Source organism: Psilocybe cubensis, chromosome 1 (genome assembly GCF_017499595.1).
Source record: "Psilocybe cubensis strain MGC-MH-2018 chromosome 1, whole genome shotgun sequence".
NCBI classification, from domain to species: Eukaryota; Fungi; Basidiomycota; class Agaricomycetes; order Agaricales; family Agrocybaceae; genus Psilocybe; species Psilocybe cubensis.
The window spans coordinates 1,093,435-1,120,854 of NC_062999.1; the positions used below are offsets into that span (position 1 = coordinate 1,093,435).

At 45.5% G+C, this 27,420-nt stretch overlaps 9 protein-coding genes across 9 annotated transcripts; 5 read left to right on the plus strand and 4 right to left on the minus strand.

Moving 5' to 3' along the window:
• Nucleotides 1-1,817: 1,817 nt before the first annotated feature.
• Nucleotides 1,818-3,742, minus strand: JR316_0000304 (Damage-control phosphatase; the record flags this gene model as incomplete). Its single annotated transcript, XM_047886119.1, has 8 exons — nt 1,818-1,871; nt 1,927-2,283; nt 2,334-2,524; nt 2,579-2,815; nt 2,878-3,016; nt 3,069-3,187; nt 3,258-3,552; nt 3,608-3,742. The coding sequence occupies 8 exons, from the start codon at nt 3,740-3,742 to the stop codon at nt 1,818-1,820; spliced, it is 1,527 nt and encodes a 508-aa protein (XP_047753865.1).
• A 1,425-nt stretch (nt 3,743-5,167) lies between these two features.
• Nucleotides 5,168-10,046, plus strand: JR316_0000305 (uncharacterized protein; the record flags this gene model as incomplete). The annotated part of the gene is made up of 6 exons (XM_047886120.1): nt 5,168-5,243; nt 5,291-5,382; nt 5,438-6,330; nt 6,382-8,850; nt 8,905-9,183; nt 9,236-10,046. The coding sequence occupies 6 exons, from the start codon at nt 5,168-5,170 to the stop codon at nt 10,044-10,046; spliced, it is 4,620 nt and encodes a 1,539-aa protein (XP_047753866.1).
• Nucleotides 10,047-10,501: 455 nt separating this feature from the next.
• On the plus strand, nt 10,502-14,682 carry JR316_0000306 (uncharacterized protein; the record flags this gene model as incomplete). The annotated part of the gene is made up of 16 exons (XM_047886121.1): nt 10,502-10,655; nt 10,708-10,833; nt 10,883-10,967; nt 11,023-11,053; nt 11,108-11,261; nt 11,320-11,373; nt 11,424-11,446; nt 11,501-11,578; nt 11,633-13,031; nt 13,090-13,293; nt 13,352-13,729; nt 13,781-13,886; nt 13,939-14,201; nt 14,274-14,439; nt 14,500-14,569; nt 14,632-14,682. The coding sequence occupies 16 exons, from the start codon at nt 10,502-10,504 to the stop codon at nt 14,680-14,682; spliced, it is 3,342 nt and encodes a 1,113-aa protein (XP_047753867.1).
• Nucleotides 14,683-14,827: 145 nt separating this feature from the next.
• On the minus strand, nt 14,828-15,625 carry JR316_0000307 (uncharacterized protein; the record flags this gene model as incomplete). Its single annotated transcript, XM_047886122.1, has 4 exons — nt 14,828-15,148; nt 15,201-15,302; nt 15,350-15,373; nt 15,440-15,625. 4 exons carry the CDS (start codon nt 15,623-15,625, stop codon nt 14,828-14,830), a joined length of 633 nt encoding a protein of 210 aa, XP_047753868.1.
• Nucleotides 15,626-16,788: 1,163 nt separating this feature from the next.
• On the plus strand, nt 16,789-17,467 carry JR316_0000308 (Golgi SNAP receptor complex member 1-2; the record flags this gene model as incomplete). Its single annotated transcript, XM_047886123.1, has 4 exons — nt 16,789-16,971; nt 17,034-17,165; nt 17,218-17,279; nt 17,341-17,467. The coding sequence occupies 4 exons, from the start codon at nt 16,789-16,791 to the stop codon at nt 17,465-17,467; spliced, it is 504 nt and encodes a 167-aa protein (XP_047753869.1).
• A 503-nt stretch (nt 17,468-17,970) lies between these two features.
• On the minus strand, nt 17,971-19,408 carry JR316_0000309 (Cut9-interacting protein scn1; the record flags this gene model as incomplete). Its single annotated transcript, XM_047886124.1, has 3 exons — nt 17,971-18,336; nt 18,399-18,973; nt 19,189-19,408. 3 exons carry the CDS (start codon nt 19,406-19,408, stop codon nt 17,971-17,973), a joined length of 1,161 nt encoding a protein of 386 aa, XP_047753870.1.
• A 934-nt stretch (nt 19,409-20,342) lies between these two features.
• Nucleotides 20,343-21,466, minus strand: JR316_0000310 (uncharacterized protein; the record flags this gene model as incomplete). Its single annotated transcript, XM_047886125.1, has 5 exons — nt 20,343-20,429; nt 20,491-20,549; nt 20,611-20,659; nt 20,710-20,953; nt 21,015-21,466. The coding sequence occupies 5 exons, from the start codon at nt 21,464-21,466 to the stop codon at nt 20,343-20,345; spliced, it is 891 nt and encodes a 296-aa protein (XP_047753871.1).
• A 250-nt stretch (nt 21,467-21,716) lies between these two features.
• Nucleotides 21,717-23,547, plus strand: JR316_0000311 (tRNA(m(1)G37)methyltransferase; the record flags this gene model as incomplete). Its single annotated transcript, XM_047886126.1, has 9 exons — nt 21,717-21,874; nt 21,940-22,034; nt 22,100-22,195; nt 22,246-22,323; nt 22,374-22,438; nt 22,498-22,608; nt 22,663-22,899; nt 22,961-23,353; nt 23,413-23,547. The coding sequence occupies 9 exons, from the start codon at nt 21,717-21,719 to the stop codon at nt 23,545-23,547; spliced, it is 1,368 nt and encodes a 455-aa protein (XP_047753872.1).
• A 276-nt stretch (nt 23,548-23,823) lies between these two features.
• Nucleotides 23,824-27,131, plus strand: JR316_0000312 (Calcium-binding mitochondrial carrier protein; the record flags this gene model as incomplete). Its single annotated transcript, XM_047886127.1, has 18 exons — nt 23,824-23,999; nt 24,102-24,305; nt 24,358-24,447; nt 24,505-24,557; nt 24,613-24,734; nt 24,792-24,912; nt 24,972-24,990; nt 25,046-25,341; nt 25,397-25,469; nt 25,634-25,760; nt 25,809-25,943; nt 26,000-26,025; nt 26,079-26,330; nt 26,398-26,432; nt 26,499-26,582; nt 26,646-26,732; nt 26,790-26,812; nt 26,946-27,131. 18 exons carry the CDS (start codon nt 23,824-23,826, stop codon nt 27,129-27,131), a joined length of 2,109 nt encoding a protein of 702 aa, XP_047753873.1.
• Nucleotides 27,132-27,420: the final 289 nt, after the last annotated feature.

The following is a 27,420-nucleotide window of genomic DNA, read 5'->3' on the forward strand; positions in this document are numbered from 1 at the left end:
TGTCTGTCTTGTTTGTAACCTCTTCAAATAATTCAACCGACTAAATCGAGACGAGCTGTCGAGAGATGTGAAAGTTAGGCCGCCGCTGCGCAACCGTCTGCATGATCATGCACAGTTGGAGGGTTGTTTACAAGTCACTATGAGCAGCATGGTGCGTACATGGAATTTGAGGTATTATAAAATGAAAGGCAACTGTATGTCTGGACGGTTGACCACATCAGGCAGTTGTAGACAGTGGTTGAGTTAATTTTACATCGAAGCTATGCTCAGAGACCAATTTAGATTCCGAACATAAGGGCCGGTTAAAAAATCTACTCCTCCCGAAACCCTTCGCTGTATTGAAGCATGACACCATCGTAATCTTTACTGCACCATCTGTACTTCTTTAAGCCTCAAACGAAAGCCTCAGTGCACATTATACATATTCCAAGGTCTCACGGCCTGTCTGCACATGGGCGTCATTTTCGAAGAGGACAACGGCGACAAGTTACCATCCGCTACTCCTTCAATCACCTTCTCAAGTTGACGCAAGTCCAGAGGTGCCCACCGTGACCGAACACAACAGAAACTAGTCTTAAATAGTAAAGTTTATCTATCCTGCTGGGCAAAACCTCTCAAAATACAGACGTCACAACGCGCGCTCTGGTACCTTTTTAAACTGACTAAAATTACCCCGTTATCTTCAATCTCTTTTCACATACTACCGCTTCTTTGAAGTAGCGTCATGCGCTCTGCGTTGTGCAAATATCTAGACATGTGAAGTCACTGCATTTCACTCACAAGCCAGGGCAGTCAAACGTTGAACGTTGAATCACGGTTTCCGGCGATTGGCAGATGAATCATCAAAACGAAGTCGCAGTTGTTAGGTGCACAAAGAAGTTTGAACCTGGTTCAGTAGCTGACCAAAAATTGACAAACATTTTTTGGTGAGTAAACGTTTGCTCTGTCTGTTCTGTGTGCCAACTAGTCACGGCTCTTTGACACCGAGCTAGGACGGACAAATTTGAGAGCTTCTTCATACAATCGAACTCACATTTGTTTGTTTAGTTACCAATGCACGGAGTAACACAGTAGAAACTTGCTCCGCCGCCTGTGATTATCCATATCCCGATCGTCGGTTCTATTTTTTCAATACATTTGAAAAAGCATTGACTGACCAATCTCAATCAGAGCTTCATATGCATACCTTTAACGGATGACTTGTCCTTCAGGGGACGCGTGGTTCATACACCTTGCGTTCCCTCCACACCCATGTATAAAGTAATAGGGATGAGAAACTTTACATTGCATATGTATACCGGGTAGTTGTCCATGAGGTCGGTTTGAGTTCTTTCCACCGAAAATACTTGTGAAACCCCTTCAACCCATTGTGCACCATTTGACTGCGGACAACAAAAATTGAGAGCATATGCATTGGTTTCTTCCATTAAGGGTTATCGTCGACCTAAACCGGATTCAGCGATGCCGATGTTCTTCGAAGTCAGGAGTGCGGGGAAACAGTCGTTCATGTCACTCATGCACTCGAAGAAGTGTGCGGAAAGCAAAAGAGGCTGTTGTTTATTATTTATAGAACTCGCCAAGCTTTCACTAGAACCATCCGTCTAATTTTAGACGGTAACATCAACGAAAGCCTCACAAAGTTGAGCACATGGACCACATATTTTACAAAAAAACGGTAACTTGATAAATTTGTAGTTTGTAGAAATCTTCTAATGGATAATTTCAAACAGAGTCGCATACAAAATTAATCAAACAAGTCGCTTTAACTGAACATAAAGAAGAGAGTGAAAGACAGGTAATTGATGGCAAATAATTGACTACGCAAAGCGGACAGGCTCTCCTGGACGACCCTCGGACAAAAGAACAACGGCCTAAAATATATCAGAAACAGCTTACGATAAGAAAAATTCTTAACGAAATACGCACGTATTTTCCACTGATCTTCCACCCGGGTTCATTCTTGGTAAGCTCATCTGAAATTTCATCGCCTTGTGGACCGAGACCGACCACCACGTCGCTCTTGATAGTCCTCAAGCTGGCAATGACCGGGGCACCCGCCGAACTAGCCATTGGACCAATTGCATCTTCAAATTGAGTGCTTGCTGGTGCAGCGCAATCATATGTCAATTTGCGATGGTTAAGGTCCCCTTTAAATATCACCAGATCCGAACGAGAAAGATGAAGGAATAAATCAGGGGCTTCTGAGTGCAAGTCCCAAAAGGTGTACCCAGTGCACCAAAAAGGATGTTGCTCATAAACCCATTTCCCTTCCTTTTCATATTGCTAGAAATGGTGTCAGACTCCGGTTACGAATCAAGATGGATGCAAATCACCTTCCAGCGGAGTCCCAACCTACGGAGAGATTCTCTTTCAGCATCGCTTGCTTTTGGGAACAGTTGACCATAAACCATGGTGTTTAGGAGCCATTCCCAGTCTTTCTTGGTTACATCGGACACAAACCAAGGGTATCTTTTTCCATGGAAGCGAATCTGATTTGCCAATCCACTTTGAATGAGGAAGTCGGCTGGATATAATAAAAGATTAAACACGGATCAAACAGAGCAAGAAGAAGCTTCACCATATACACAGTCACAATACAACTCGAAGCCGGCATTGTCAAGGACGAAGTCTATTCTACCGCCGGTCTTCTCGCGAAGTTGCCTGACACGGTCCCATAGACGATGCATGTCATTGCCAAGAATGTTTTTTTCGGTGGCTGCCAGGGAATCTCCACCGGTAGATTGAAGAGATTTAATTTGGTCCTCGGTCATATTGATCAGAAGGGAAAGATCTGTCGAATTTCCCCACAGGCAAACTGTGATGAAAATAAGGAATTGCACTGGAGATGCAGCCAAAGTGTACAGATTGAAAACACACCTTGGGTCAATTCCAGGAACATCAAACGCTCGGCTTCAAGTTTCTCTTTAGGTGACAGTGATTCGTTGATTTTGAAAGGCTCCGCGAAACGCAAAGACAGTTCAAATACTGCATCGCTTGAGCGGGAAAAAGTATCGCACTTCAAGGAGGTGTTAATGCAAAATGCAAAATATCTCATCTCACATACATACCTTCTGTCTGTAAAAAACATCATAGTCGCGCCAAAATTTGCTGATGCTGAAAGCTTCGTGAAGTCTGCGATACTTGTAGGCTTCGGCGAATAACCAAGGGGCGTTCATGAAATCCTTCCCTAAACAGATTAGACACGAATGACGTCATTGTTCTAATCTTGGCAATCAAGTTTCCTAAGGCACACACACCTTGAAAATATTTTGCGATTTCTTTGTTCCACAAAGCAACGTCGGCCTCGTCATCATCGATGATAGGTCTAAGCTTTGCGTTTCCACTCAGGTCAATCATGAGATCACCCATACGATCAATGCATTGCACAAGGTCAACAACGCGCTCCTCTGAGGATTGACTGTTTAAAGTGCGGGTTGCGTCTTCAATTGCCTTGCCCAAGATAGTAGGTAAGCGCGATTGCATAGTGGCGTGTGCGAATGAGTATTCATGGTAGCCACGATACGCTGGCCATGGCGGGTTATTTGGGTCAACCTAAGCAATTATCAATTACAGACTCAATATATACACTAGAATTCCCGAAACTAACCCTGGTAGGAGTTCGCGGCCAGGGCGCCTTAATATCTTTTTTGCTTGGAAGATGTCCTAGGTGGAGGGTTACTCGAGAAGGTGCTGCTCCGGACGAATGCTGGACGCCATTTCCGTTTTGAGTTGGAGCGGCCATGGTGAAGGTTTTGCCTGTTACAGCAAACGTTGTTAGCGTTATACAAGGCGAGTCAGACGGGTCAGAGTCACTGACCTTGGGATGGGTGTAAATGGTATATATTGTGGAGACAAGGTGTATAAAGCGATGATATGAATGTGAAAGCGTCGTCTTCCGACTCGATATTCGCAATTTACTGTGCCCTCCGAGTAGCGAGTGTCTCAGTTTCGAAAGTGACGCGTGATTGGCGTAGTTAACTGGCTACAAAGGAGGAACGCTTGGTGGGGTATTTTATAAGAGATACACTGCCCGTTATAAATACACAGTCCACGTCGGAGTGATTTTGATATTTACTGATAACACGACATACCTGATCCAGAATGGACCAACAGGCTCAGAAAAGGTGGGTCAATGGTATGTCGGGAAGTTACTGACGTCATTAGGCTAATCGATTCCTTTTGCTGTGATCATCCTTGTCCAAACGGTTCTATTTGAAATATTTCTCCGACTGTTACTCCACAATCCAACCACAGTCCAAGTCCAGGCAGGCCGACGCAGTGGCGCCGTCGCTTGTTATCTTTCTCCCGAGTATCCACGTCCCACAACACTGCAAACATAATCTTATTCCCCCGTTCGAAGCATTTAACAGTGTTGCACTAATTGCAAGATTAGCTATGAAATTATGGCCTAGTATATGAGAGCAATCGCACCCCTGCGAAAGGCACCATTTGTGATTTAGGGTCCGTCGTGCTCGACAAAGCATCACTCTATTAATGGAAGGAAATGATCGGCATTCTGGTTGCAGGGGCGCCGACTCATTCCAAAATTAATGCACTGTAAAAATGCATCTTCCATACCTTCAACTAATTCTCCAAAAGACGGTCTTGACGATCCTGCTTACTTGGTTGACTAACAAAATATCAGAGCTATCTGAAAACAGGACGTTGAACGGATATTGTCTGCCAAATAGTATATACATGCTCCGAGTCATACGAAAGCAACAGATATCGTTCTTACGATAAGGTTATGACTCCATGGCGTATGAGTATTCAGAAGTTCATCGATACTTCCCGAGGTTGGCTTCTGGTCTCCACATCCGCGTGGATTGCCAGCGGTAACTTTCTCACATTATCCAGCGCCGGAGCGCACGGGTAAATGTTTTGGTATCTCAATAAAGTGATTGTTTTCTATTTACCTTACGAGTAATGCAAGTAAAGTACTGTTTTGCGTTACATATGAGAAGGGCCAAGTACGCGACTGTTAATTACCATTGGAGGATATTAGTAATAAGTCGCGTCACGATCACATGGCAAGTGCCTTGACGCGTTTGTTACGTTTGTTGTGTCACGTGATGTTCAATGTATTCTTGTTCCAGCCTCGCTGACTTCAATTCCTTGATATTATATTGACTTCTCTCTAGACAACTTTTGTTCGACGGAGGTAGCTATGTCTACCTGGAACCTCGGTATAGGTGATGTTTCCGAAGAAACCCGTGCATATAAAGACAAAATCGCTAGCAAAGGTAAGCAAGCAGGTGAACATGCAAAATGTGGCTCACAACACTCGCAGATGGTCAAATCGCAGCCCAACAAGATCGTCTAGTTAAACAAGCTGAAGAACTCGAAGAAATGAAGGAACGATTGAATGAAGCACTACACAAGGTACCGCCACCCTAATCTCTTTAGGTCCGGTATGAATCCATGACATATTTGCTAGCTCACTGCGGAAAGCCAGCGTGCTTTGCAACTCGAGGTCGACCTTAATCAACGCTCAGAAGACCTGCGAAATGAGAAGATAGCGTCGGAGAATGCCAAGACTGCGCTCATCACTGCTCAGGAGAAAACCAAGTCGAGCCATTTGGAATTACGACAGATGGAGAGTACATTGGAGAGAATATCGAATACTTCGGATGATCATAAAGGTCGCAGCGAAAAACTTGAACGGGAGAAAACTATTCTCGAGTCTCGAGTTAAGGAACTGGAATCTAACTTACGCAACGTCACTCAGCCTAATGCCACCGCAACGCCTGGCAGACGAACCATTTCAAGGGCACGCTCATCCTCACTATCCAACTTTCGAATTACCACCCTAGAGCAAGATCTTTTAGATGTTCGTGATTCGCTAGCGAAGAAAGAATGTCATCTTCAGACCGTCAGTCAAAAGCTAGCGCAGGCTTCGCAAGATCTCATGAAGGCTGACAATGAGAAGTCGGCGATCGAGAAACAACTTGGTTCTCAGATCAACACACTTAAGGCCTTGGTGGAGGAAAAGGAAGAGGAATTAGAGTATATGAGGCAACAACAAGGAGAAGGGAGTCGTGAAGACGAACTGCTTAAACGAATTGAAGAGGATGACGCACGGATCGCTGCTCTAGAACTGATGTTGCGCGAAGAAGAAGGGGCAAGAGAGCTAAAAGAGAGGCTCCGCAAGATGGAAAATGCACTGAAGGAGGAACAACAGCGAGGAGCTGATGCCCAGGAACGATGCAAAGAGCTTTCAAAAGCCAACCAAAAAGCCCTTGATCAACTAATTGAGACTCGTCAAGAAGTGCAACGTCTTGCTGGAGATTTGCAAGAGATGGAACGACGAGAACGTACCCTCAAGGATAAGTGAGTCGAACAACCGTTCTTATGTCGCACACATCTCATTTGTGAGCACAGAGCCAGAAAGTCTTTGGAAGCGTGCGAAGACCCCCTCATGAACGAGGATTCTTGCCTCATTGATATGGACAGCATGGATGCATGTGCCGCACAGACTGCACCTTCTGCAGCTGAATCTTTACCTGAACAAGAACCTGATCTCGATGCAATCGCTCAAATCGAGAGACTCCTGGGGGCTATCGATAGGCTTCGTGGAGAACGGGACGCTCTTCGACGAGACGTTCAATTCCTAGAAACTGAATCCAGATTTGCTATTGAAGCATTGGAAGCCAAATTATCAGCATCTATATCAACAAACAGCGATCCTCACACCATAGCAACCATCGACCAGCTGCGAACCGAGATGGATGACTTGCATGCACAATTTGACGCTGCCAATAGGAAGAATGCTGCCACAATACTCCAAAAGAATATTCAAATCAAGAGGCTTGGCGTGCAAGTTCAGGCTTTGGCTGTTATTCTAGATCGTGTCGGCTCTTTTGGAGTCATGCAGAGTCAATCTCATTCTCAACCAGATGTAAAGGACCTGGAGCAGAAATATGCTGGAAGCGTACGCTCGCTTCAAGACATGGCAAATCAGCGCGACGGGTTGCTCGTTCAACAACGTGATAAGGATATCAATTGGGAAAGGGAGCTAGAAGCTCTTCGAGTAGCCGAACAGGATGCCCGGGAACATCTCGAAGACGCGATGCATGAAATTGCTGAACTTAACAATCATATTGACGCTGTTGAATCCGAACGCGACTCCCTGATTCTCCAAGTGACGAACCTCACATCAGATCTACAACTCGCACAAGAAGAACTTACCAACGCAGAGAGCCGTTATACTAACCTACAATTCCACCAATTGTCTAACATGACTTCTAATGAAGCTACAAGAACACTGCGGGAGCATATCGAAGAGCTCGAAGGTCGTGTTATGAGGCGAAACGAGCTTGTTGGGATCCTCCAACATGATGTCCGCCGTCTGGATACTAACCTGCGGCTACAAGAAGAACGTCTGATGGAGATGACAAGCGAGCTGGAGATGATGGCTGCTCAGAAAGATGCCATGGTTGAGGATTGCGCAGACGCCCGTGAAGCAAGGAATGAAGCCTTGCTTCGCATCGAATCTCTGGAAATTGACATGGAAAACATGGAAGGGAAGAAAGTGCTGTTGGAAGGACAAATAGCCGCATTGAAAGAGCAGCAGGCAGTCTTAGAAGGGGCAAAGGTAGCACTGGAAGATCAAAAGGCGGCATTGGAAAACCAAAAGACGGCGTTGGAGGGACAGGATGCAGATAATCAAGCCATCATCAATAATCTGGTGTCTATCTTCAAAGAGTCGGTCAATCATGTTCGCGAAGCTTTCCTTCGTGTTAGAGATGGTACTGCATCTTCAGAGACTAGGACGGAGGACAACAATCTACAGCAATTACAGAGTGACATAACACGTTTGGCTGAATCGCCAAATAATTCTGATACTCGTCGTAATGAGCTTACCGGGATCAGCGCCGCACTCAAGCAATGTCAAATGGAGGCCCTAGAGCTGTCTACGATTGCGCGGAGCTTACGGCTTAAAACCACTAATGCTGTGCTTTCTGGCGACGAGAATAATCCAGTATCGAAGGAGCCGACTGTTGATGTTGTAAACCCCGAAACGCAGCATGAGGATATGAAGGACAAACTGGATGAGCTCAAACCCAAACATTCTGACGCTGTATCTGCGCTTGAACAACGACTTGCTGAAGCCGAAACTAGCTTGGAGGATCTTCGAGCCCGATATGCTACTGCTGTACGCGATCATCAGAAAGCGCAGCAAGAATCTGCAAACTCGATACATGAGCTCCAAGAGAAACTCAGTGCAGCCGAACAACAACTATCTCATACACAACAATTGCACGAGCAACTTCAGACAGTTCAATCTGGCAATGAGCACGAACTTTCTGAGCTTAAAGCTCAATTACTTGCAGCCGAACAACGTGAGAAGGAGGCATTCATCTCGCGGGATGCTCTCCAAGTCGAGAAAGACCGGCTTCTTGCTGATATTGATCATCTGCAACAGGAGCAGAGCGCTCTCCTTACTGCTCAAAGCGATAAGCTAGCTGCCCAACAGGATCTTGAACGAAAGGTTCATTCGTTACAAGGGAGATTCGAAGAGGAGACGCGGCTTTTGGAAATTTCTAAGGAAGAAGCCGCCCGTTTGGAACATCGTCTCCAAAAGGAAGTTAACGCTCGATCCCAAGATCACAAATCGCACGCATCAGCGTTAGCATCTGCCAATGAACAATACGCACAAGCCGAGGAAATTATCGCCGGGTTGCGACTCGAGTTGTCTGCACTTCAAAAGGAACTCCAAGTTGCTCAGACTAACTTTGCTAGCTCTGAAGAAGAGAAGACAACGTTGCAGCAGGAAATCACCAGTATGGAGGCAGAAATTCAGAAATCAAAATCTCTCAGTCGATACCTCGAATCTCAAGTTAAGGAAAGGTAAGCAATTTTCGGACATGACGTGGTCATGTTTCTCATTCTGCCTAACTATAGCGAACACCTTGTTTCTACCTTGAAAGGCGATATCGAACGACTACAATCTGACCTCGCCCGTTCCGAAAAGGCGTGCAAAGCCGCAGAAGTCAATCTTAGTTTGCAAAATGCGCAGCACAAACGCGAGACTACCGAGTTCCAGCGTGAATTGTCTGCACTGCGGTCACGGCCCAATCTTGAACTTGCGCTCAGCGAGCTGGAAGAACGCAATACCGAAATGGAAGAGTTACTGCGTGCTAAATGTACTGAAATTGAAGAAAACGATGACCGAGTTCTTGAGTGAGTGGTTTCCGAAGTCATGTGGCAACATACCTTGACCATTTTTTCGCAGGATGTTGAAAGAAAAGAAGAAACTTTCTGCAAAGGTAGAAACCCTGAATCGTAAAGTGCAGAATCTGCAAGCCAAGCTAGCTGCCGCCAAAGCCTCAGTATCTGCTCCCCCTGAATTACACATAGGGACTACTCCCCCAATTTCATCGCGCGCATCTACATCCGCTGCCGAAACGCCTCAGCATGCTCCTGCAGTTATATCACGGCCTCGTTCAGCTACAGTGACTGCAACACCCTCATCCTCAGTGAGAACCCCACAGGAGGTTGCTTCTGAATCTAGACGCAAATCGCTCACGCGAAATACTTCGGGTCCATCGTCTTTGCCCAGGCCTAAAACTCCAGAAAGAAGCAGGGCAATCGCCCCGGTGTTCAAGGCTCGTACACCAGAAAGGCGTATCGCACCTGAGGCCGATGATTTGCACTCAGAGGTTGTAATTGGCAAGAAACGGGCAGCACCTGACGATTTCGAAGCTTGCGAAAATATGCCCGCACAGGCTTTCACACCAGATGGCGAAGACGTGGAAAATAAAACGCCTAGGGTGCGCAGAGTATTGAACAGTCTGCAATCTGGATTCACTCCTGTCCGACATCAGAGGCCGACTGTGCCTATGCCGTCCCCTCGACGCGCTGCTCCCGCTCGAACTCCCCCTACTTTCATTGCTGACCTGACGAACACTCCACATATGCAGCCAATGCCTTCCTCCGCAAAACCTTCTGGAAGCAAGAGGAGTTGGCTGGGAAAGATTAGGGGTTCTTCTCAGGATAAGCCTTCCAGTGCCAAGTCTATATTCGAAAGAGGGGAAGTTTCTTGAGGTGCCACAAGTCAATCCTATTCCTTTTGTTGTCTGGTATTCGTTGTCCTAGGGCGCATTTCTTGTCTTTCTTCACAGTACATCTATGGCATTATGTAGCTTTTACACGTATCACATGTTGTACCTTGTATTTCTAGTCAGACTCCTTGATTTCATCTTTTTGTATGATTCAGCGCGATGTTACCATACGGCCCTAAAGAGAGCCGATAGGTATGCAGCAGCGGGGAGCGCTTGGAAATTTGCCTGAGTAGCATGCGTAGGAGTATAGTTTCCTGGACTGGCCTCCTCCGACTGCCTCCCTTACACTTGCTCCTCCCCATCTTTGATTGAAACTGTTTACTATAATATTACATATGCAATCCACTAGCCATCATGGAATGTGGTCATGGCAATTGCCATATGTGACGATATCGGACATTGTTTAAACGATCGGAACTCCTTACATCTATGCCATTATGTTCTCAAAACAATCAGAACTTGTCCTCCCTGATCTATCTCCAGACTTACGAGACGAGTTTGACTGGAAGGTGGGCTCACTGAGATCCTTCGACTTCCCTCTGAACATTACGTCGCTCGCAATCGAACCTGTAAACGGTCTTCTGGGAATCGGTACGTAATTTGTACACTTCAAGGCGAATGAGTGCCAATTCACCTACCATAGGAACTAGCAGTGGCGATGTACATATCTTTGGTCGTCCAGGTGTCGAATCCATATTACATTTACCGCAGCCTGTCGATGTTCGCTTCCTCCAATTCTCGGTCTCGACATCCAATATTGTCTGCCTTGGTAAGAGTTCAGTAATTTTTGACATCTATAAAGGCACTAATTTCTTCAGATGGTAATAATCAACTTCATGTTTATAGTCTTGCGGAGTATGGAAGACCGAAACATGTCTCTTCTTCAAGATTTGACCAAACGAAGTGCGTTAGTTTCTCGTGATGAAAGCCAGAAACCTAACTCATGTGTACATGTCAGTTCCATCACACTCTCTCCTTCACATACCCATGTTTGTGGTTTATCTACAACACCCAATGTTGGGTTGACCTCCGAGACCTGTTAGGTTTTCCTCGCATCCCAAAGTGGAGAGATCAAAACATACGATTTGACGTGCCTACGCAAATCGCCGTACACCACACCCAATCTCTGGAAGTTATACGAAGAGAAATTGGCCGCCAGTGGTATGCCATCGTTGGCACCCAATTTTCCGTATGTTGGTCTCACCTCGCGCTGCTTTAAATTGAGCCCTATGATCGCATGTCAGCGTCAATGCAGTTGAGATCGTGATTCACCCCAGAAATTTAGACCTTTTGTTTGTGGCATATTCAGGTATGTGCGATGTATCGTTGCGCTCGTGTCTGTGTCTCAAATCCTTTCAGGTGGGGTAGTACTAACTGACCTCGTGAGCCATTCCTTCAGCTTTCTTAGCTTCTAGGCATTCATTCCGTATACATAGACTGAACGAAATACAATCCGTGTCTATGAACTAACTCTGTCCCCTGGTGCTCCGGGTGGCTCTGGATATGCCGTGGATGTGGGTCCATTCCAGCAACCCAAAGCTTATTTACTCAACCCTCAGTCTCAATAGGATATCCTCACTCATCGAAGAATCATGGTGACTTGTCTAGCCATCCACCCCTCTGGACATATGTTGGCTGTCGGCTACGCAGATGGGTCTATTGCTTTCTGGGCTGTAGAAGATGACAACAAACCAATTCTAGTCCGCACTTTGGACACAATCGACGTCAACGTGATCCAAGCCGACCTGTTAGAGAAACATCTCTCAAATTCCGGTCAATCCAAGCATCCATCATCGTTACCAGAACCAATATTCAAACTTTCATGGAGTAGTTTCGAGAATTCATCGGACCCGCGTGGTGGTGAAACAGTCCTCACCGTGCTCGGTGGACTTGATTCTGATAAACCTCCTGGTCTTACGACCTTGCTCTTGCCGGCGTTTAACCCTCCGGAACCGCCTTCCGACTCTCCCGTACCTGGACAAGATACTCTTCATCCTTTCTTCCGTGATGCTATGCACCAATCGTTGACGCCGAAAAAGTCTTTCTATTACGAAACAAAAGGTGTTATTCAGGATTACTTGTTGTTACCAAGGGCTAGTCCCCACTTTGGAGGAAGTTATGACCCCTATGGGATTTTGCTTATTTCGGAATCAAATGAGATGCGGACTGTAGAAGGGTATCAATTTCCTCCTCCGGGCTTCATCACGACCGCCGCTACATCGTCTAAAGTTGTAAAAAATATATCAACAGATGAAGGAACCCTTAGTCCCCCTTCTCCGACACCTTTGCCGGTATCCCCAAGTCATGTCAACCATACCCCTTTACCCATGACATTGCCTACTGCATTGCTGGCTGGCCATGCTGGTATTCTTGGCGGACAGTTGATAAAACTGCCTAATGACATCTACGACAATTTCATTAGCCACAAAACAATTTTTGACATTCGACTTAATTTGCAAGGCGGCCAAGCGCAACCCGACCCCGCGAAGGCAAATGAACTGAAACTCTCCAAATATCAGCCGCGCAGAGTCTTGATGAGCTATAACAAAGACTTGAGCATTCGGTTTTTTGATTTCAGCACACAGCTATTGATTCCTTCGGCTGCCTCTGATCACCTAGAAAACGATTGGCCAGAACCTATTCCTGGCTTGACCATTCAACTCTATGAGATACTCGAAGACCCCGGTATCGCTCAGATCTTTGGCAATGCTCTTCCTTCTCTCTCTATTCAGTCTGTTCTCATTGCGTCAGAAGCGCTGGAACTGGCCATTCTGATGAAAAGCGGAGAAGTCATTGTTTACAATTCGTCTTCACATAGATCTATGGTACGATCATTAAATCAAACAACGGATCCTCAAATTGTCATGTTGGATCATTTATGTCCTCGTCCTGGGTGCAGGCTTGCACCTTACTTTATGTTCGTTCCTAGGAAAGGACCTGTGGAGGCTTGCGCTCTTGCTGACACTGGTAAGTATCATTTCGACACGATATCGAATTTTTGGGATACATCTTTCTTCTTCTTCAGGTTTCTTAGCAATGTCTTACAAGGATGGATCATTGTTCGCAATTGATATGCGTGGACCTACTGTGATTCTTGCACGAGGGACAGACAAAAGACAAAAACGCACTTCCGCTTTGAGTTCTGGACATTTGGTTTCTCCTCTTGGCCATGGCTCAGGACTCGACGTTGTCATGTCACTGACATGGGCCGTTGCTCACCTAGAGAAAGGTAAAGGATTTTTTTTAGGCCGTACGTGTACCGAACTTTCTGACTGTACGCTTCAAAGACCCAAGTCTTGGTGTGAGACTTATAGCTGGACATCAATCAGGTCATGCGGAGGTGTACACTCTAGTTCATTCCGGCAACCATTCATCGTGGAGTATCGCTGGGGAGCCCATGGTAGCCAAAGTTATGCCTGATCCTATCACTGGTGGCACATTTGTTCTTGATAGCAAATCGGGCGCACAGTGTAAAGTTGATCGTACCCGGCTTGGTGCTGCTATGAAAGGAACCAACAGCTCTAGGGATTCACATTGCATCTTGGTGTCGGTGGGCGTTAAGGGTGCCCGTACCACTGTCGACATTACGGGAGCAAAGGTAGGGAAAGTGGATTGGGGAAATAAGCATGGCTCTGTACAGGATGCACGTATAGTGGAGCATGCTGGTCTGTTCTAGAGCCTACTTGGACTTTTGAGATGACTAAACCCTTACGCAGATTCGCGCACTCTCGTCATTCAAACAGATCGGCACATGGCGGTAATATATTCACTACCTCATCTAGAACATGTTCATACGGTTCAACTTCCCGTCATTACTTCGTTGTGTGTACTTTCGGAAGGCATCTCCTATCTTTATTTCTGAACCTGCCTGCAGGCCACTCTCCATTGATGAAAGTGGAGATTTCATCGCCTGGACTCTAGCAGCTCAAGCTCGATCAGCTGGTGTAATGCAATCGGCAACATATGGTACATTTTTCGACGTTCGACGCGCCTATACGTTGCCAGTTATCGATTTTATGATTGGCCGAGGCACTATTCCACCTCAACCGCAACCTGTACCTCTAGGGCCTACGTCAATTCTAGGCTCGTGGTTTACATATAACCAGACTAAAACTGGTCAACAGATAGACGAATTACGTGGGTGATAATGAACACTGACCATGCCTTCATGGTAATTTTTAACGTGTTGCTGACAACATGTCTCCTTAGTGGGTGGACCCAGTAGACCAATTCCAGTCAAACCTAGTCCTGCATCCACTTCCAAGGACACTCCAGCAGAAGGATCTTCTAGTCCTGGTTCAGGAATCATTGCCGGGGCAGCTGCAGTTCAGGCAAACCTTTACAATAGATTTGCCGCCGCGATGAATGAAAGAGGGTATGTTCAGTTTCCATAATCTACTTTCCATAATTAAAGACATGATTCACTACTCTGCAGACAACTGTTGGGAGATCTGAACGAACGATTTAATTCTCTGGAAGAGGGTAGTAGAAATATGGTGGCACAGGTGCGCGTTCGAAACTTTGGCAATAGCCTGTCAGACTGTCTGTTGACGAAACGTGCAATCAGGCTAAAAGTCTTGCTGCCAAACAGACTGCCAAATCGTGGTTTGGTTTATAGAATTTGTTGACGGTCTCAAACACTTTTAAGACTACATTGCAGATTAGATTTCCATAAAGTTTAATCTACTGAAAACATAGTGGAACAAATGGATTATGGATGCTTCGAGGGCTACTTTACACAGCTCGAAATTGGCAGCGCAATATCAGTTCTTGCCTTTTGACCCGCCCCCCACAAATACGTCGGTGAGGCCTGCTGTTAGCTTCTTCCGTTGCTCGTTGATCATCCCGAGGAATCCATCTTCTCCTGTCGTTGTCTTCTGATGGTTCCATTCCTCATTGTGACTGATCACTTTGTTGAAATTGTCAAGTTTGAGTGTCAGAAGAGAATTAACCACTTTAGTAGGAGAGGTTGATTTTGCATCCCGATAGTATGCAACGTCTTGGTCAATGAGAATGGTGTTTGAGGGTAAGGTGGGTGGAGTTTCCAGGATTCGGAATTTGGGAATGTCTGCTCGAGGAAAAATCTGAACCATAGGAATGAGCGCTGGAATACAAACTGGATGAATGGTAGCTAACCTTCGCAAGACCGAAAAATTGGGAACGGACCGAGTCAATTCCTTTCGCTATACCTACAGGGTCATGAAACACTGCCTCGCGCGCGTATATGTTGAAAGTATTCTATCATCGAGGTCAATATATAAACTTGGATCTGGGTATATCTTTACACTTGTAGGTTTGCAAGAATATAGCTGGTGAGCAGAACCATGCAAAGATCAGCGAAAACCATCACTGGAACAGTCGAAATGCAGACGTACCTCCTTTATGGCGGCGATGATAGGGCCTTCTTGAGGGAGCATTTTACGCTCGCTGAGAGCTTTAGTTTGGTCTGGCTTCAAGCCTGCAGAATTGAGTGACGAATCGACCTTCGAGGACATTCTAACTTTTGTGGTTTTACTGATGTTGAGACTTTGGAAAATAGATCGAGGTAGTGTTCTCTGCATGAGGGGGAAATAGTTTTATAGACTTGAATCGAAAACCTCCTAGCATTACTCTTGGAGACTGAGATTGTCATATCGTGCGTCATGCAAGACAAGACAAGGCAAAGATCGAGGAACGCCGATCGAGCATTATGTTGGAGGACGGGCAGAATTAGCAAACATAAAAATATCCGGAGTAGTGTGAAGAAATTCGTTTATAGGTAAGCAAGAGCGAAACCTTTCACATTGGTCGGAGAAAACTCAGTGCCCATTATCCAATGGTCATTGGCAACACTGTAATTGTCGCCGGACAGATTCTAATATGGGTTCTGTTGTGAACTTGTGAACAAATATCACAAACGAAAAGTTAGAAATTTAGAATAGGAGCATCGGGCTATATGAGCTCACAAGTAACTTCGAACCAATTACTTGCGAATTACGGACACAAATATTCCAAGCATATTGGGAATTTGATAGTATTAAGCCGGTGCAAAAACAGGTCTCGGATTGGCATGTCCGCGACAAAGTTGAAAAACATGCCAATGATGAATGGTTAAGGACTTGAAGGACAGTTCTCATCAAGGGTGCCCAAGAAATTTGGCAATATGAATCCCGACGTCAAAGAAATCGCGCAACAAAAGTACAACGCACGGGCCGTTTATTCGAATGTTATACCCAACTCAGATGCTAAAAAGAAGCGTAGGATTGATTTGTGTATACCAGGCATTAAGGGCCCATATGCTTGAATATTGTCCGTCGATATCGTTGGAATAGTTTCGGGGAGAGTTCAGCTGATCTGGGCGGTTCATCTAGAGAAATTATATAAGGCTGTCGCGTCGAAGCAGCATTGTCCACGATCCCCGCTTCCCAATGACTGTTGACAGATTTGCAAGTCAATGCCTGCAACGGTGTTGTACCCACATGGTCGAAGGTAATTGGGCACGGGAAAAATGGTACATTATGTATGGAATCCGTAAGAGCCACGAAATTTCTTTCAAGTTGTAGGTCGCAGTGTTGTCCGTAATGAATCAGAAAGACGGTACACTTGGACTCTGCGGCAAATGCCGAAAGCAGTCCAAGGGGGCAGGCACACGGCGGCACTGCGCTTACTACGCTGCCCTCACTGTTCACCACCACTACCACCTTAGCCAATTCGTAATTCTCTTTCCATTAATATCATTTTTATAATGTCAAGTTACGACCAGCTACACAGACAGTGCAGGACACTCGAGAATCTGTTCGATGCTAAACTCACATCATACTCACAACTGGCGTCCAGCATTGCGCGACCGGGTCAGGATATTGAATCTTCGGGCTCTGGAGAACGATGGAGAGACTTGGAAATAGAGTTGGATGACCTATCATCAAAGGTGCGCAACCCGTTCAATTCACGTTGACCTCTGTATGGCTGACACTCCCTTCAAACGCGTAGTTGGAAGAAATCAATGACCAATTGCGTGCATTGGCCAGTAATCCAGAACTCATGTCAGCCTCCATGCTTCGAACAATTCAGAGACACAGGGAACTCCAGCAGGACAACATGCGCGAGCTGAAACGAACGAAGGTGCAGAAATTCGCAACTAATGGAAATAACTGTGCTAACTTTGTTTCCTCAGACCAATGTTAAGCATGCACTCGACCAGGCCAATCTCCTTTCAGGCGTACGGAATGATATTGAGTACAGTCTTCTCATGTTTAAGTCGAGATCGCCTCCCAACTTACAAACATTATTTTTATAGTTCGTATAAGTCATCGGCTGCGGACTCGTTGTTAGCAGAGAGGGGTCGGATTGACAGTTCGCATCGAATGACAGACGACGTGTTACAGTTCGTATCTTACTCTGAATGGAAAAATATACTCGGCTGAATCAATTCGTCCATTCTAATCACAGGCAAGCATACGAGACACGGTCAGAATTTGCGCGACAGAGAGCTTCATTGGCGGGAATCAACAACCGTATGCTTCAAGTTATTGGTGCGTTGTTATGTTTTTATTTTCTCCTTCCTCCGAGGCTGAGTTGCGCGTAAAGGCACCATGCCTGGGATTAACAACCTCATCGGTATGATCAAATCGCGCCGACGGAGAGATTCAATCATCATGGGCCTGGTTATTGGAGTGTGTATCATCATTATCTTATCTTACGTTTGGAATTGAGAAGGAGCATTTCTACACTTCCATTTTATTCAAATCTGGTTACCGCTGAGTGTGGATGCAAGAGGTTTGTTTCCGGGAGCGTTGTCTTTTGATGCAGTGTCGTCGGACAAAGGAAAATTCTACTAATCAAATACAAGAGTCAGTAGGCCTTGAGCAACATGAAGAAATACCGTCATTTTAAACAATTGGTTGTAATGTTGACTTACCAGCTTGCTTCACTTCTCTTCCCCAGTATCCGAATCTTCAGTGTCATAATTTTTCATCTTGGGTTTCTTCTTAGGCGGTAGTGGGTGATGGCCATTTTTGAAGCGAAACCAATTCTTTTCCAATCTGCGTACGACGCCCCAATCGTTTTCTTCGATTTCATTTTCGTCGATCCAATTTTCTTCAACAGGCCAACCTTTTACCTCACCAATGATTTTAATGATATCCCAAGTTTGAGGTGTGCACATATCAATATCGTTGTAATCAGACTCAGCAAGAATCCGATTCGATGAGCACTGAGCTATCAGCGCCCGATGGTTAGCGTGCTTATGATTGATAACTGTCGACAACGACAAGAAAACGTTGACATGCTTTTTCTATTGAAAAGGGATGCTTTAGTACTTCCCAATTGTATTGCTTTATTTTTCGTGTTTCTCACCTCCAATTCACGCCACGTCTGTGGACTGAGCCCACAGCTGTGTAGGTCAACACTGATATTATTCCATTGGTTCCCAAATTTGGATCTCATCTTTGCCAAAAGATCGGTCGTCGCAAGCTGCGATTTCACGCTGTGAATGCTGATATTCCGGCCCAGCTCGACTGCCAGATCCATCTGTGCCTCTAAGACAGTGAGTTGGTGCTCCAGCGGGATCGTGAACGACGTCAACACGCGTGGGGAGGCAAAGTAATCGATAGGCACGCGGAATATGCGGTCCAGTCCCACTTCGCCGAGCATCGCGTTGGGGAAATCGGACAGGTTCTTTCTCAGCTCAGCTATGATAGCTGACAATGGCCGAGGCTCAGGCAATGCTGCAAGAAGTGTTTGGAATTGGGCTTCGAGGAGTGCACGTTTCTCCTGGTCGCCGTCGTTTTGAACACAGTCTTGATCACCATTCGAAGTTGTGGGCGCGGTATTGGGAAGGAAGAGATTGCGATAATGTTTCTCTTTGTTGGACGACGATGACGACGGTGATGCGCCCGTGCAAATCAGATGGGAAAACCATGGATGGTATCCTATAAAATATTGATCGGAGAAAGGTTATCAGTTTTCAGCATTGATGACGTTGCTTGATTAGAGGCGGCAGTGAACAGGCCCCAACCGAAATCTTTCGGGCAACATCCCACCTCATTTTTTATTCATGTTTTCGAATTTAGTTCCAACCTCACCAGCCACACACATAGCCAAGAGGCGTGCTGTGAGATGATACAGGCCTGGAATAATCACTAACCAAAACACGGAACGACCTTCTCGGGATACGACGAAGCCAGCTCCCTGACCTTGTGTTGATCGAACTGCATCGTCGACATAGCACACACCGTGATGGAAAGATTCTGCATCGATGAAGCTCCGACTCCCGCTGGAGCATCCGTAGGGTGACAATGGACATCGACGATATGTTTGAGAATCTCTGGACTGGGCAAATTCTGAGTTGGTGCCGGGTTTGACATTTTGTGTTATCTCCAATATATTCCAGAACAATCGTACAATCGGTGTGTCGGCCTCTGTGCGACTTCAATCTTAAGAGCGGTTTAAGCAGGCGGATCCGACAGAAATATCTGCACCTGTTGGTCGTACACTAACAACGAAGGTTAGATCAAGATATATGTTCTGCGGTGCCAAAATTAAAGGCCAAGAAATCAAGCTCGAAGCGATTGGGGCACTGGAAAAAAGGTAATGAATTGCCTCGAGGCAAGAAAGCATATGGATATTGGCATCGAACCGGTTTCTCGTTGGTTGCTGATGAACAGATACAAGTTACCAGCGTGTTGGCACAGTACCAGTGGCTGTGATTTACCCAAAATAACTAGCGGCCGCACTGATGGGGGAATCCTAAGATTAGGATTCCTCATCGGGCTGGAATCCTAAGAATATTGAATCTCGTTACAGCAGACACGATTCGAGCAGGGGAGGTTGAATTAAAAGGTACAATTGTAAAATTAGGGCAACAGAGATATTTTAAATGGGTCATTCTTGTGTCTTCAACCATATGTTACATGACATAACATACCATGAAAAATCTTCTGAACTAAATTCCAGATGGCGAAGAAATTATGGTACACTAGAATCAGGATGAAAGGTAGACCAAAGAATTTACAAAATGAAGGCGAGACAAGGGGCCAATTGAAGGCCTTTTAGATATTTTCGAGATCGACTTCGTAGTATTTTCCCGAACAACGATCCGGATCCACATGTACATTCGATGACCAATGTTGCTGTGGCTTAGACGCCACTGCATGCATCAGAACGATTCGCCTCCTCTCACTATGAGCGGGCAGGCTTTCGATTTGTTTTTTAAAATCTAAAATGCATTGCTTAGCAAGCGTGCGTCCGTTAAAGGAAGCAGCCTCTTGTCTCAGATAGTTGGTTGTATAATTTTCTAGGTTAATTATGTTGGTCGATATAGGTTGAGCTTGTTTTGATAATCAGTTTAGTGAAATTCTTGAAAGAGGGAAGATGTTGGAGAAAAGACTGAGTTTCGTTTCGTAACAGGATTCAATAACAATTTAAAGAGCCAAACAATGGAACTGACAGAATAGTTTGTATCCCAGACCTCGAAAACACGTAAATTTGGTGCAGCCTTCGTCAACCCTGTAAGGAAGGAATTAGGATAAAGAAGGTTTGATCAATATTTGAAACTGCAATCATCCACCTGCTATAATTTTTTCATCCCCAGAGAACCCTCGGATTTCTTCTATATTCTTGCAAAAACGCTTGATTGTGGACAAGAGTTTTGATCCATCGTCCTTACGCACCAGAGGGTGGTCAGGTTAGGGCAGCAGCGTAAGATATGTTGACAGTAGCCCTGTATCGCCAAAGTACGAATCTGCGGGAAAGTGACGCCGTCATGGAAGGTTTGATTCAGGAATTTTCCCAGTTGAGTGTGAGTATGCAGAAGATACAGGGTGTGAAGGTTTTCTAATGAATGGAGTAACGCCCGAAATTTGGGAATACTGGTTGCGGCTTTATAACGAGTGAGTACTATATTTGCTGTTCTGAAATGACGCAGATAAATTAGTTTCTAGTTACGGTAAATTTTGGCAAAAAACAACTGACCGAATGTGAGGGCGCAGATGAGGGCTAATAGCAAGACCATCGCAATTCCTGTCTAAGGCTTTCCCAATGTTTATATGAAATAGTGCAGATGCACCAATGACAATGCCACGAATATCCCAGCAGATATTGAGCTGTTCCCAAAGAGCTGGCAAATATTCGCGTCGATATGCAACGCAGACCTGGGACAAAGCGCGGAGAGTACTGGTGCGTTCGCGATATTTGGCAGGGAGGACTGGATCACGCTGGGGAGTTTCGGTAAACACTGTGATCTTCAATAGGTTTCCAATGATTTCAGTTCGCAATTCGACCGGAAGCGACAATAAACCCTTCTCAGAGTTCGAGACATCCTCACGGGTGCCTTCCCTTACAGGAGGATCAAAATCTTGACCAGTTTTTGGTACGGGTTCCAAAATGGTTTTATCAACTTTTTGCCTTTTGGTTTTGGGTGTCATGATACAGCGTTTAAGGAGTTCAAGAAAATGTGATTCCAACTTCAACGAGAAGAAATTTGACGCGCCGCCGAATTGTTAACATTAATTCCACGTGATCGTGGTATGACGTACCGTAACATTTGTTTGGCTACACCCTCCAGTAAGCACATAATCGATCAATTAATGACCAGAGGCGAGAGCAGTTTCACCCAAGTTCATGCTACTGGCGTGGAGAGTATTGGCCAGGCAAACACACCGTCTATTTATGAACATGACTCGTCATCTATATCTCGATGCTTCACCTCCTCCGTACAATGGAACTAGAGATTTTATCGATCGAGAAGCTTTTAAGAAAACAATTTCAGTACTTGCAGCACGCGTTGTACCCGAGAGAGCGGGTGTCTTTCTCAAGGCCAAGGAACTAAAGAGGTGCGCATTGCTACTTTCCTTTGCATTTCTTTGACCAAACAAGTTGTGACTTTATTTGGTTCCAGCTGTTTGATGGACCTTCCTAAAATTCGAACTGTTGTTCATGATTCCTCCAATCCAGATGGCGACCGTCTCGTTCTATTGAGAATGGCCAACAAGTGTACGTCAAACCCGACCTTGTAACAATAAATTTTCACCAATATTCTAACTGTTTATGCAAGGCAGCTGATATTCCTCCAGAGGCTAAAGAATACTTGGATAAAGAATCGAAGGGTCTTGTAGATTTTCAGATTGACCTGAATTACAACTATTGGACAGCAGGTGCGCGTCTCTGTATGGTCATTGTCAACCAAACTGATGGCTTGTATTAGATGAATGCCTACGTGCCTTTCTCCCTGAAGAGCTGCGTGAAGGGGCACCCAGTGGTTTTGCATTGACAGGACACATTGGTGTGCAGGCTCTAAACATCGTTTTTCAACATTTTATAATTTTCCTTTAGCTCACGTCAACCTCAACGATGAATACCTTCCTTACAAACATATCATTGGACAATTAATTCTCGATGTCAGCTTTTATCAAATATTATTCTATGTGATTGCTAATTCAGGTGGTATCATATTTAGAAAAACAGCCAAGTGGAGACTGTTGTGAACAAGTTGGATTCCATCGATACCAAATTTCGTTTTTTCAAAATGGAACTGCTTGCTGGCAAGCCAGAATACGTTGTAGAACATGTACGTGCATTCCGATTATAGCAAAATGTCTGATACAAAAACATTATTCTATAGCGTGAAGCTGACTGTAAATTTACATTCAATTTTGCGGAGGTCTACTGGAACTCGCGTCTTCATACAGAACATAAGCGACTGGTCGATTCATTCAAACCGGAAGACATTGTAGCAGATGCATTCGCCGGAGTTGGACCATTTGCTGTCCCTGCAGCAAGGAAAGGTTGTGCCGTTCTTGCAAATGATCTGAATCCGAACAGCGCCAAATACTTGGATAAAAACGTGAAAGATAACCGGGTAATTTACGTGTTATTGAATGTTATCACCGTTTGCTGACGTTCGTCGTCATTGTCAACAGGTTACCGCCCTTGTGCGCGTTTCGTGTGAAGACGGTCGCGATTTCATCCGAAGAAGTGTCGCGTCAGCATATGACGATCCATTCCCAGCGTACACTGGACCGAAAAAAAGCAGAGTACAGGAGGAACGAGAACGCAAAATATTGCAAAAACTGGCTGCTGAAGGACACCCTCCTCCTCCAGCAACACCAACACCTCAACCTCGCCAAAAAATATCACATTTCGTGATGAATTTACCTGATTCTGCGCTCACGTTCTTGGACGCTTTCCGAGGATTATTAAATGATGATAAGGGTCGGAATTTGAGCGGTGTGTACGACGAAATGCCAATGGTGCATTGCCATTGCTTTACTCGCGAGCTCGACCCAGTGTTGGCCGAGAAGGATATTCGGCAGGTACGTCGAGGAATGTCTGTTCCGTGTTCCGGGCCATCACTGATGCATTTGAAAATCAGCGAGCGGAAGAAAAACTGGGGTACCCCTTGCCTGCAGATACCATATTTCACCTTGTTCGTTCTGTGGCCCCTAACAAAGAGATGTATTGTATTAGTTTCCGACTTCCTCGCGAAGTAGCGTTTGCTTGTAGCTGAACGCTGGAATAAAATTTTCGTTCCGGAAGTGATATTCGGGATAATTACATAAGGGACAACTTTCGGCCGTTCATTCAGGGTTGGATAAGGACCCTAATCGGGCAAGCAGTAGCCGGCGTTAACCCCGCACAGGAAAAACTTTGCGAGCTGTCCGTTCAACGTTGTGTCCGCTCCTCTCTTTCTGCTCCACTCCCTCCATCCCTGCTGGCTCTCTAACGCCAGCCTAGATATACCCCTTCAAGTATTATATTATATCCTAGTGCCTCACCTCCAGCCATGTCGCCCTGGACCCGCATACTTCCGACTGTCCACTGCGACTCGCCAGATGGCTCCTCTTCTATCACAAAGTCGGCTCTCCAGTCGGTGCGCACCGCGGTAGCTGTACCCGAGAGCGAGCTTAAGCGGTGGAGGCGTACTTTCGAGGCTAACGCGAAGGTTATCAATGGCGAAAAGTAAGTGGTAACATTCACTGTCACATGAACCTGACGGTGAGAGAGAGGCAATGGTTCTGGATTGCTGACCTAGGCGTGTTCTTTTATTCCCATTTTTGTTAGGTTTTTGGACGCGGATGGATTCATCGACGCTATTGCACCTGCAGGGGATCTCTCAAAGATTGGTCGCGCACAGTTTGGCATTCTATTTCGCATCGCCGACACTTCCCGACGTGGCCTCATTTCCTGGGATGATTTCACGGTGTTCGAGACTCTCTTGAAGCGGCCCGATGCTGATTACTGGATGGCGTTCCAGTACTTCGATGTGTATGTCATCTTACTATCCAAATGTTCTACAAGTCAATGATGCCTCATAAAGTGATCATTCTGGGTATATCGACTATAATGAATTCAAGACTGTCTTTTCTGCCAACCTCGGACCGGACGCTATACCTTTTGATTTCGACTGGTGAGCCCATCCCTATGATGTCGTTAATGGGCGCCAATTCACTCGGCTACACGACAGCGACTGGATCAAACTATACCTCGGGAAGAAGAATGGATCCCACGTGTTAGGATGTCCGTTTACCCTTCCCTTATCATCCAAACTCCGATCATTTAAAGCAACCTTTAGATAATGAATTTACGCAGCTTATGAAGGGCTTGCAGGGCGAGCGGCTGCGCCAGGCCTTCAAATACCTAGATACCGACCAGGATGGATTTATTAGACCGGAGGAGTTCAAAAGAATCATTCTAGTATGTGGCTCATATCGCATACTTGTGCGCGTACAGGTTCTAACAGGTCTGTCACAGGAAATTGCGGGACATAAACTATCAGATTCCGTTATAGATCGTCTGCCCACTCTTTGTACTTTGAGCCCTGGGCAGCGTATATCTTATTCAGAAGTCGTTGCATTTCATAATGTTATTAGAGGCACGTTGATCTTTCAGAGACACGTTAAATCATTATTGATAATTTTTATCGCCTTTTAGAAATGGATATGGTAGAACGGTATGATTCACCGCTATTGTTACCGATGATTTATATCAATCATTTTTCTTGGAAGAATAATTCGTGAAGCGACTGCGAAAAGCAAAGATGGACGGATTGACCAGGCAGACTTCCTCAACCATGCAGCGTCAAGCTCCCGCTACTCGTTGTTCACACCCATGGAGGCTTCTATTGTCTTCCATTTTGCCAGTCGCGGACTTGCCTCGCAACGCTTGGCCCTCATCGATTTTGGACAGTTACTGGACCCACGTTGGAGACCTCCTCATGAGGAACTTTTTGACGCGAAACCGGCAGTCAAGGTATCATTTCTCCAGAACTTCCTCCATTCATCGTACAACTTTGTCCAAGGAGGTCAGTAGATCTGATTTAGGGGAACTTCTTCTTAACTAATAATTAAATAATATAGGTGTCGCTGGTGCCTTTGGAGCAACTATTGTTTACCCTATTGACATGGGTGAGTTTTGCTTTCATACGAAGGGGTATCAACATTTCAGGCTGATAATAATTTGTAGTCAAGGTGTGTTCCCTTTCTCATATTTATTAGTATAATTCAGGGCGGTGATACTCAATTGCAATCGGACAGACAAGGTTCGTTATTCTTCATTCATCTCAGGTGTCCCTCACGATGCTCATCTGTGGATAGAATGCAAAACCAACGCTCTACGGTGGTTGGCCAGTTGCTATACAAGAACAGCATAGATTGCGCAAAGAAAATTTTTCGTAACGAGGGCTTTTTGGGCTTCTACCGTGGACTTGGCCCCCAACTTGTTGTATGTATGGAAATCGGAAAACTTGGGCGTCTATTCACCAAATTTTAGGGCGTTGCTCCCGAGAAAGCTATTAAATTGACTGTCAATGACCTTGTCCGTTCTCGTGCCATGGATCCTGAAACGGGGCGCATTGCAGTCGGCTGGGAGCTCGTGGCAGGAGGATTGGCAGGAGGATCACAAGTGGTACGTCGAGTTCAGGTTTTAAGGTTTCCAAGTTTAGCGTTTGACATGTCGCACAGGTGTTCACTAACCCTTTGGAGATTGTGTACGGATCAAATAACAATGGCGTGAAATCACTCATTGACATATTCTTCACAGCAAAATTCGCTTGCAAGTACAAGGCGAGGCTGCGAAAGTTGAAGGTGCCGTACCGAAGGGTGCTATTCACATCATTCGTCAACTGGGAATACTCGGGTTATACAAAGGATCCACGGCGTGCTTGCTCCGTGACATTCCATTCTCTGCCATTTATTTCACCGCGTATTCGCATCTGAAGAAAGATGTTTTCCAAGAAGGATATAACGACAAACGTCTCTCGTTTTTGGAAACTCTCGCGGCTGCTGGTATAGCGTACGTCTTGGTATTTTCTGCTCTGCAACTGTATGCCAGATGTCTGATATCATTGTGATGCTGTCAGTGGCATGCCTGCGGCATATCTTACAACACCAGCAGGTGAGAATCTCCCGTTGCTTCCTTTACTGCCTCATCCATGATCTCATCTATTCCTAATCCTTCCAGATGTCGTGAAGACGAGATTACAGGTTGAAGCACGAAAAGGTCAAACAAATTACTCAGGTCTTCGTGATGCCTTCGTAAAGATCTGTGCGTGTCACCATTGTAGTCACAATCAAGTCCCGACACTGATCATGATTTTGTCTTCATTAGATCGTGAAGAAGGATTCCGTGCTCTATTCAAAGGAGGCCCCGCACGTGTAATCCGTAGCAGTCCTCAGTTCGGATTTACACTTCTCGGTAAGAATCCTTGTATTTTTGCCTTACGTGCATGGCACTGATGTGCTTTTTCTGCAGCCTATGAAACGTTGAAGGACGTTGTAAGTGGTCTATTTATACATAGCCTTTGGTCACAAATGATGAACATGCTTTACTATTCGCCGCTTCTTAGCTACCCGTAAGTGCCGTGTGAGCTTGGCGGCGACTGCTCTTTTCTCACCGAACCTTTTACAGTATCCTTGGGCAGATAAGCCTATCAAGGTGGAGACTGCACTTACCTCTCGCCCTGACGAAATGTCGAAAGTGCGGGCTAGAAATGCACTCAAAATTTTGTTGGATGTTCATGGGGACTTTGGACATCGGGCAGCTGCATTTGCCGGCAAGCCTCTGTCTCTATCCAATCCAAGGCTGTCCTCATGATGATTGGGTGATGGATGAGAGGGATCAATTGGAGAAATCTTTAGTACGCGTATATATTATTAGTAGGATTCAATATTCAGGATTTGTTTGTACCAATCGGAGTGTGATTGATATATGGCAGGGATTCGGTATGTACAATCAATCACGACCGAGATCTCCTTGGATTTCCTCCGGATGGACCGTCCTTGTTGATGAGGAGCGTGATGAGCATGCCAATGGTTGCGATGTTGGGAGTGTGAGAGTGGTGACAGCCAGAGAGTGATCCCATTCAAATACCTCCTTGGCTTAT